The sequence below is a fragment of the Trifolium pratense genome, linkage group LG3 (genome assembly GCF_020283565.1).
Source record: "Trifolium pratense cultivar HEN17-A07 linkage group LG3, ARS_RC_1.1, whole genome shotgun sequence".
Lineage (NCBI taxonomy): Eukaryota > Viridiplantae > Streptophyta > Magnoliopsida > Fabales > Fabaceae > Trifolium > Trifolium pratense.
Window position 1 is genome coordinate 54023324 of NC_060061.1, and position 9940 is coordinate 54033263.

General features: G+C 33.5%; 2 protein-coding genes across 20 annotated transcripts; both read left to right on the forward strand.

The window, feature by feature from the left end:
• Positions 1-511: 511 nt before the first annotated feature.
• Positions 512-4868, forward strand: LOC123917442 (putative nucleobase-ascorbate transporter 10). Of its 19 annotated transcripts, none has more exons than XR_006812467.1 (13): positions 512-1011; positions 1121-1305; positions 1481-1564; positions 1891-1965; positions 2199-2251; positions 2316-2370; positions 2451-2627; positions 2791-2836; positions 3302-3399; positions 3486-3572; positions 3665-3766; positions 4574-4621; positions 4753-4868. XR_006812467.1 is itself a non-coding variant. In XM_045969156.1 (13 exons), exons 5-12 carry the CDS (start codon positions 1933-1935, stop codon positions 3740-3742), a joined length of 627 nt encoding a protein of 208 aa, XP_045825112.1. In that variant the 5' UTR covers positions 512-772; positions 988-1011; positions 1121-1154; positions 1276-1305; positions 1891-1932; the 3' UTR covers positions 3743-3766; positions 3940-4504. The 19 variants fall into 19 exon arrangements, 17 of the variants coding, with proteins under 17 accessions (XP_045825112.1, XP_045825107.1, XP_045825105.1 ...); XR_006812468.1 differs by having other exon boundaries at positions 3515-3572; XM_045969156.1 differs by lacking the exons at positions 1481-1564; positions 4574-4621; positions 4753-4868 and adding an exon at positions 3940-4504 and having other exon boundaries at positions 512-772; positions 988-1011; positions 1121-1154; positions 1276-1305.
• LOC123917444 (putative peroxisomal acyl-coenzyme A oxidase 1.2) lies at positions 4241-6870 on the forward strand. The gene is made up of 6 exons (XM_045969167.1): positions 4241-4335; positions 4995-5204; positions 5360-5447; positions 5530-5692; positions 5888-6086; positions 6442-6870. Exons 2-6 carry the CDS (start codon positions 4998-5000, stop codon positions 6664-6666), a joined length of 882 nt encoding a protein of 293 aa, XP_045825123.1. The 5' UTR covers positions 4241-4335; positions 4995-4997; the 3' UTR covers positions 6667-6870.
• The last annotated feature ends 3070 nt before the right edge of the window (positions 6871-9940 follow it).

Genomic DNA, 9940 nt, shown 5'->3' on the forward strand with positions numbered 1-9940 from the left:
TTTTATTTTAAAAAAATAACTGGATTAAAAATTAAGATGGCCGAGGCAAATCATGACATTAAACTGTTTTGTGTGGTTTAGTTTATGAGAGCTACTTTTATGCCTAATTTTTTTTTTTTTTACAAATCATATTCCTCCTATTTATAATTTAATATAGGAAAAAATATCATCTATCTTGCATTTAGATAAATAAAATTGGAAAAAAGATTTTTTTTTTCTTCATACAAATAGATAAATTTCGACCATAATATATACCAAAAAAAATTCCGTCCATAATATTGTTTGATATTTAAGAATCAATTAATCTTACAATACGATGCGCCCAAAGTGTCACTGTTGATTGCACAATTTGGGTTGCCCTGCTCCTGTTCACCATTCCAAATCCCCTTCCATGTCGATTCCCTTTTCCTTCTTTGTTCTGCCGATTCCCTTTTTCTTCTTTGTTCTGTTGCGATTCCCTTTTTCTTCTTTGTTCTGTTGCGTGGGCGTTTCGTATAGTGGGAAGGTTTGTTTCTTGCATTGTTACTTTCCCAAAATTTCTCATTCCTTTTCCTGTTTTGTTTTGATGCATTTAATGCCTTTTCGATTTCCTTTTTGATCTCCTTTTCAATTTCCTTTGTCTTCTTTCGCGTTCAATTTGCTACATGGATGGGTTTGGGTAAGCTTTTCGCCCACTTGCTTGTTTTACGTTCGTCTGGATTCAGCGGAAAGGTATTTGTCGGAATACTTTCCATTTTGTGTCGGATGCAGGCGGAAAGGGATTTGGCAGAAGGTTTGCTTTTGTGCTTGATTTGTCTCGTTTCCAATTTGTTTTGCCCATATGTATCGGTTTTGATTTCTTTCTCCTTCATTCCGTCTCGCTCTCTCTTTTGTGGTGGTTGTTCTTTTTCGTTTTTGTATTCTCTCAAATGGCTGGTAGGTTTGATTTCTTCATTAATCTAAATCCCAATTGAATATTGATTGTTTTTCCCCTGTTTCATTCTACAGGTTCTTGCCAGATTTGTTTCATTGGTTTGTTATGACCTGATTTGTTCTTCATATTTATTTTATTTCTAATTTTTACAGTTTTATTGTGTGTTCATTACTCTCATATTTCTTCATGTTTGCCCTGTTTTTGCAGAGGAGTTTATGTTCGACCTATTTGTGCAAACAAGGTGAGTTTTGCTTAACAACCATTCTCTTTTAAGGTTGCTGTTTTGATTGTTTTTATCATGTGATCAAAGCATTCTTACCATACTTTAGAATTTGTCAACCCTGTTTTCTTAATTTTTACAGATTAACTTTCGTTTCAGACTGCAGTTAACAGTATGTTTCTTAATCATGTTTTCATTTTGTTCATAGTATTTATATTTGTGGAATATTTATTTACTTTCATACATCTTTTGCATGACTTGTTTGTGCAGTTGATTCAAATTTGTTCTTTCTGTAGCCTTTCTATTTTGTGTTGGTTGGTTTGTGTTTCTTTTTTTATTTTTTCCAGTGACGATCGAGTTGTGCTTTTGCCTCCGATGAACGGTTGTGGCAGCGACGAGTCTCTTCCTTCCGGCGACAGCCGATTGTGTATGTGAGTGGATAAACTGATAATTTACTTTCTGAATTTGTTTATAAAAAATCAAGTTTTTGACCCTTGAATGTTTTATTTATTTGTCACCGGTAGAAAGTAAATTATCAGTTTATCCACTCACATACACAATCGGCTGTCGCCGGAAGGATGTTTGTATTTGTTTGTTGGGTTGTCTTAGTTCTTTGTTATTTGTGCTGATTTAAGTTTTTGGTGGTATATAAGTTGTGCTATTTGATGCTTTTCCCCCAAATTAGAATTTTCAGCTAACAATTTCCTTTGCAGACTCTTTGGAACCCTAACCCTAACCCTAACAATTTCCTTTGCAGATTTAGACTCTTTGTTTCTCTGTTTGATTTCCATCAGCTCTAATGTGGATTCTTACACTCCAACCTCAGGTAAAGGTATCTCTTATTCACTTCCTATTTAAAATCTCAATTATTCACTTATTTTTATTTGATTTTGATTTCAAGTACTATTTTGTGCGTGAAATTCGGGAATGTTTAATTGATTTTGCTTTTTATGGACATTATTAGTTTATAATCATTTTTTCCTTGGTAACTCAAATGTGGTAGGTATTCATTCATTAAAATTTTATTTGCATTGATTTTAGTAATTTTTTTGGCGTTGTTGTTAGTTTGAGCGCTTACAAGCTTTAAAGAAGCTCTATGAAGATCCAAATCTGGCTTTCTCAAGGTTTGTTCGGAAAGCGATTGCCGACTGTAGTTGTTGGTTCATACACTAACATAATACCTATTATGTCAGTTGTTCAAGCCAGCATATACAATTCATATACAGATCCTTATGAAGTCAATGATTCTTCATTTGTTAATGTTCATTTCCCTGTTTATTTTATTGCTGATTTGGTCCATATGGTTGATTTTATCAGAGGTTTACTCAGACATTTAGGGGAATACAAGGTGCCGTGATTATAAGCGAATGTTTCCAAATGGTTATGGGATTCTTAGGCTTATGGAGAAATGCTGCCAGATTCCTTAGCCCACTTTGTGGTGTCCCTTGTGTAACTTTCACTGGACTTGGTCTCTATCATCTTGGTTTCCCTATGGTATAAATTATTATGCAAGTTTGTATTCAAGAGGATTGTATTCTTGTATCTTACTTTTATTGTTTCATGTAATTTAGTTTCTATAAGTTTAGTACATGAGTTGAGGATTATAAGTTTATATGATATGATTCTTGTACTCTAATTATTCCAATCATTGTTGCAGCTGACATCAGCTGTTGAAGTTGGGCTTCCAGCACTAATTCCGATGGTTTTCATCTCTCAGGCAAGTATAATGATTTTAAATCCATGATATAATTATCTTAAATTTAGATTCTAATGCTAAATCTAAATGTGTTTATTGTGTTATACGATACCGCGGTATCTTCATCGTTATATAAGCACCAAGAAGCCTACATTTGACCGATTCGCAGTTCTATTTTCCATCGCAATTGCTTGGTTATTTGCACAGCTTCTTACTTCAGGCACTGCATATAACAACAAGCCAGAAGTCACACTGATCGGGCTGGTCTTATTAGTTCTGCTCCATGGTAAGAAAATGGACACACTATTATGTTTTTTCTTTCATCAATAACCTTCATGCATTTTATGAATCAAAGTTTGAGATTGTTCATTTTATGGATGTTTAAATTTTAAGAATCTTGGTCTAGAAGTTACCTTTTTATGCAACTTCAATTAATAAAATCTGTTTGCATTATTTATTGTACAGGGTGTATTTTTCTTTACCCTACCAATGGGGAAGTCCTACCTTCAAGGCTTCAGCTATAGGGAAACTTTTCCTATGTTAACTACTTCTTTTGTTTCTCTTTTTGAGGTAAGAATATTAGTTCACATGATAATATCTCCATAATATTTTATGTTCTGATTTTGAATTTCAACAATTTTCATACATGCAAGTAGTCTACCGATACATTTTATGCTACGGCCAGATATGGAAGTGCAACGCCTGTGCCACCTTTTGTTATCAGCTGCGGAACTGGCTGGCTGGTAAGGTTCACTATATTTTGTAATTTTTTTTTGTAATTATGGACAAGAAACTTATGATTGATTTTTATGTGTCACTCTTATTTTTATTTTAGGGAGTAGCTTCTTTTTTCAATGGCTGGTTAGGTCTTCGTACGGTCGAGGGTTTTAATTTCATTAATTTCAGAGACTGAAGTGTCTGATTCCTATAATTAGAGGTAATTTTATATATTTATTTGAAGTTCATAATCCTCTTCTTCTGTTTTCTTGTTTCAAGCTTATTATTTGTCACACTGATATCAATTTTTATCAAATATTATATTTTATATTACATTTACTCGGATTGGCTTTGGTTTTTTGAGTTTTTTTACTTTTGTTGTGATGTTAGCAGGTGTTGTTGCTCCCTAATCTGTGGCTTTCTTCTATTTTTCATTTAGCCTTAGAAAACAGGGGATGACTTGGTTTCTTTTAATTCATTTTATGCTTCGGTGTGTGTATTGAATTAATGTTTGGCATGCTATCTATTTTTAATAAAATTTTATTTTGATTTTTCATAAAAACAAAAAAAAAGTTAAGGTCTATCCCCTGTTTAGCTAGAGTTATATTGATTGTTCGCTTAAAAAAGTTTATATTGTGAACTGAGGATTAAAAGTATTCTAGAAGTCTATTTGGAATATAAATAAAAATAGAATCTTGTTTGGCAGGATATGAGGCTGACTATTTATATGACTGGACAATTTTAAAATATCAGGAGATTCAACAGGCAAAGGAACAAAATCTATCAATTGTGCGTGATTCCTTAATTTGCCGTGTTTGAATTTCCATTTTGAAAGTTTGTGAAGATTAGTAAACTTAGTTACGATCATTGTATAAAGTGTACCTTACACTTATTGTAATTAACTTTTCTGATTGTATCAATTCGAAATAATCAATCTTTCTCTCAATTAGTTTATCAACCTATTTTATCAACCTATTTTTTCTTGATTAACAATTTCATGAAATTTTTGACAATGTTCATGCCATAGCTTGAGGGTTAGGATGCATCATAGAAACTATTGCATCTTACACTGGAGGTAAAACGATTTTTTTGCATCAATTTCTGATTCTATCAAATTGTTTCTTTGAATTTACTTGGTCGAAGTGGTTGAATTTGAACCTGATATCTTTTTTACTATTGTGTTCATGGAATATCGTGGTACAAAAGAATCACGTGGTCGGAAGAGAAATTATCGAAGAAAAACTCGCAACGCAGAGAGAAAGTGCAACCATTGTGACGAAACTGCCCCTATGTAAAAAATTGAATTGACGAAACTACCCTATGTATGCATAAACGTCCTCAAATACATGTGGGGCAAGTATATGTATATGTGTAGAATTACTGTGTTCCAGTAACATTTTCTACAACTTTAGACAATTTATTTGCAACGAAAATTTTACTTTTTGCAGGTAATGTTTGTGCCTACTATCAAAGGACAAGGAACGGATGAGCAGCAGGAAAAGTGGTTGCCTCTGGCTAATAATATGCAAATAATTGGTTGTTATGCCCAAACCGAACTTGGTCATGGATCCAATGTTCAAGGCCTAGAAACAACTGCAACATTTGATCCAAAAACAGACGAGTTCATTATTCACAGCCGCACTTTGGCTTCCAGCAAAGTGAGTGAAATGGGTGATGTCCCCCCGGAAACTTTTACTATTATTTTGCTGTTTGGCAAGCGCAATCAGGGAAAGCAGTTGTGTTTCTCTCATCTAGCTTATTTGTCTGTATTTTGGATCTATCATCATCATGTTTTATTGTTGATTTGAAACAGTGGTGGACTGGTGGGTTGGGTAAAATATCAACGCATGCTATTGTTTATGCCCGTCTTATTACTGATGGTCATGACCATGGAGTGCACAGTAATTACCAAATTTAATCATCCAAATTTCTTGTGTTAGACTCAAACGTAAATTTATTGACTACTATATGTCCTATTTGAAGGTTTCATTGTCCAGCTCCGGAGCTTGGATGATCACTTGCCTCTTCCAGGCATAACTGTTGGAGATATTGGAATGAAATTTGGAAATGCAGCATATAACTCCATGGATAATGGAGTTCTACGTTTTGACCACGTACGAATTCCAAGGAATCAAATGTTAATGAGGTAGTTCAGTTTTACATAATTTACCTTTCTATAGCCTCACCAACCAAAATTCCAACCATCTTAGTTGGAGGTTTTATGGTGTATTATTTGTAGTACATAAATGACCTGTGAGGGCAAAGTTACTATTATCAGTATGCTTTTTAGTTTTTGTCAATAGAATAATGTGATGATTCCTCTGTTTTTTCAATCTACCAGGGTTTCACAGGTCACCAGAGAAGGAAAATTTATACATTCCGGTGTTCCAAGACAGTTAATTTATGGAACTATGTTATATGTGAGGCAGGCAACTGTAGCTGATGCATCAACTGCTTTGTCACGAGCAGTTTGTATTGCTACCAGATATAGTGCTGTTCGAGGACAGTTTGGATCTCAAAAGGGTGGTCCTGAAACACAGGTAAGGTTTAAAGCTCATTGATGCAAGTATGTTGCATGTCGGAGAATTCATAGTTATTAGAAATACACTAAGGAGATATTTTTCATTAAGTAAATTCTATGAAAGGATTGAAAGCTATAAAAAAAGGTTGGACCCAAAATTACAAAACACAGCATCTTCACTGGTGCCTCTTTCTTCACAGAACCATTATAGTTTAGGTTCTGACAATGCCGATGTTGTTAGGCTGAGCATCTTTCTTCACAATAATCCAATCCATTTTAATTAAGTTGTTATTGGTTGTGTAAATTGATGGGATAGAATTGTCTTTTTATATGTTTAATGTGTGTTTTACTTTGTGCTCTCTACTTCATTTTAGGTGATTGATTACAAAACACAGCAGGCTAGACTCTTCCCATTGCTAGCTTCTGCATATGCTTTCAGATTTGTTAGTGTGTGGCTGAAATGGCTTTACACGGATGTGACTCAAAAATTACAAGCTAATGATTTTTCAACATTGCCCGAGGCCCATGCATGCATTGCAGGGTTGAAATCCTTGACTACTTCCGTAACTGCTGTATGTTACTACTTAATAGCTGTTTAATTTAATCGTTTCTTTAGCTTCTTCAGATTGCATTTAAAACACGGTTATACGGTTTACTCATATTTGGGATTTTCTTTCTGTTGTTCTATCCTTTAGTGAGGTTCCATAAGTTTTATGACAGGTCTCCTCCCTTAATCTATTTCTAAATGTTGAAACTCATATCCTCATTTCTATAGTGCTACCTTATGCGGTTCATTTTGTTAATTGAAACATGTGAATATCTATAGTGTGTTACTATGCATTACTGCTAAAACATTTAAATTGAACTGTCTGAAGATGAATGTGATTATACATGCATATTTTTAAGAAGTCTCACATTGGTTGCGAGATGGCCTGAACATTATGTTTATAAGTGAGGGCAATCCTCACCATCAAAGTCAGTTTTGTAGGGTTAAGTTAGGCCCAACTCCCAATTCTAAGAAGGTATCAAAGCCTCCTCCACGATTTGTTGGACCGCCTGCTATCAGGTTTCTGATCGGGCCATCCGTCATTTATATTAAATTCAGAAACTTTAATTTTTTTTTTATTTTGCTTTATACAAATGATGGGCTACATGTGTCCCATATGGGCTAGCCCGTATTTTAAACTGAATTTTATGATCGGGCTAAAAGTCATAAAAAAGAATCCGGCTAATATTTTAAGGTTCAAACTCTATATATATTCGGGTTTGGCAAGACAACCAAACAAGTTAGTCCATTTTAACAGCTCTACCTCAAAAAACAAAAATTGTGTATTTTTTTAATAAGAAATTGTGTATTTTTTTTATTATAGTTGCAAAACAAATTATAGGCAATAATTATTAAAAAATATTGTATATTCTCTTTACTACGTGTCTCTTAAATATGATTAGTCAATAAGGATGAAAATTTGACCCGTCCACAGTAGGCACCCGAAACAGATACCCGCAATGGATAGAGTAAAACCCGCATTTGGATACGAGCATTGGTATGAGTAATTACCCATAAAAGTGAGCGGGTACTTACAATAGGATTGGCCAAATGTGCCACTATAGATTACATATTTGGTTTTTCCCTACTCTTGTTCACCGTTCCAAATTTTCTTCCTTCCCGATTCCCTTTTCTCGTTTGTCTACTCCTGTTCACCGTTCCAAATTCCCTTCCATGCCGATTCCCTTTTTCTCTTTTGTTCTGCTGCGTGGGGGTTTCGTGTATTGGGGAGCTTTGTTTCTTGCATATATCAATTTATTTTATATCCCACCACATACCCACATAATTTATATCTATTTATTTTATTTATATTATTATATAATAATATATGTATATCAATTTTAAAAAATAAAACTCTATTAAACTATACATTTTTAATAAAAATGTTTATTTATAAGATATAATGCAAACTCAATGTGAATATATTAACAAATATATGAATTTTAGCATGAGGTTGGTAATGATTTTGTTTATAATTTTCATTAGTCGACATTAAAATCTCTTAATTTTTTTTAATTCTCTTAAAATTATGTGATATTTTATAATTGATCGATGAATTTTTCGTAAAAATGCGGGTAGCGGGTACGATATGGATACTTAGGTACCCATAGGATATGGCCACGAGTACAAAGTGATACGATCATGAGTTCCCTAAACATGTGGAAGGAAACATATAAAAAAATGCATAAAAAAATATTTGGATGAAGATGCTTGAGCCCAACTTGAAGCTCAATTCATATGATAAGAAGCATCTTTGCGCTGAATTGTGGTCTAATAATATTGGACTAAATAAAAAAATAATTAAGTCCAATTTTCTTTATTTTTTATTGTAATTTTCGTTTTTGGTATTATGAGGGTTTTTAGATGACCTTTAGTTGCTCCCTAGGCTCTCTAGATGCTTCCTAGTGGTGCACTAAGTCATTATAGTGGCTTGTGGGAATTTATAAGCATGTTAGTGGGAATTTTCTAAGTCCTATGGTGAATGTATGGTAGTGGACAATAAATCCTACTATGTAAGGATATGCTATAAATAGGACTATCATGTACTTTTCAAAGAACTTGGAATATAATCTAATTTGAGAGTTTCTCTTGTGAGAACTTTTTATTTGTTCTTGTGATAAGAACATTGTTCTTGAGATAAGAACTTTATAGTGTTGGTTCTACCGGCAGGTCGCGGTTAGGGTCGCACTTTATTTGATAACTTTGGTTCTACCGGCAGGTCGCGGTTAGGGTCAAGTTCCTCTATATCTTGATAACTTTGGTTCTACCGGCAGGTCGCGGTTAGGGTCAAGTTCCTCTTTTACCTGTTTTCAAGACGATCCTAAGCAGTCGCTTATCAGTTGGTATCAGAGCTTCGGCTCTTGAAATCAGGTTTGATCTATCATTTTTTTTTATCTTGTTAAAAAAAAAAGAGTTGAAAAAAAAAATATGGAGGAAGAAAAGCATGTCTCCATGAAATATTTGGAGAAGTTATTATTTCAAGAATTTCAAAAGCTTCATGAAAAGTTTGATCGCATAGAGAGGAATTATAGAAAAAATTATAAAAAAAGAGACGGAGAAAAGGAGATAGAAAATAGAAGAATGAAAAGTGAGGGACAAACAAAAAAACATATTGCAAATTTTGATGTATTTTGGGGTAACTTCCAAAATAAAGAGATTGATAGAGAGAAAAGAAAACAAGAGAGCAAGGAGAAACTTGAAAGGGAAGTGAAGGGAGAAGAGATTATTGAAAAAGAAATTGAGAACATTTTTGTCGCTATCGAAAATGTCACCATTCCTAAGAGTGAGAAAGAAAAAGAAGAGATTATTGAAAAAGAAATTGATAGCATTTTTGTGGCTACCGAAAATGTCATCATTCCTTCTAATAATGCTTCTTTTACTTCTTGTACTCTAGAGTCTTTATCTCAAGGAGAAGTTAGTGAAGAAGATAGAAATCTTACTTTTGAGAGAAGTAAAGAAAATGAAGTAGAGAAGATGGAAAATTGTGAGAGAAAATATAATGATGTTATAGAAGTGGAGGAGAAAGAAAATATTGAGAGAAAAGAAGAAAAGAAAAATGAATGTGAAGCAAAGGAAATTTATGAGAGAAAAATAAATGAGGAGGTTGAAAAAGATGTCAACTTTGAGAAGATTGAAGAAAAAAAATTCAACTTGCAAAAAGAAAGGGAATATCCAAAAGAGAGAATTTTTTTTACTAATCCTTTAGTTATTTATGCAGGTTTGGATTTGAGGACAAATCCTCTTGAAGAGGGAGAGAATGATACGATCATGAGTTCCCTAAACATGTGGAAGGAAACATATAAAAAAATGCATAAAAAAATATTTGG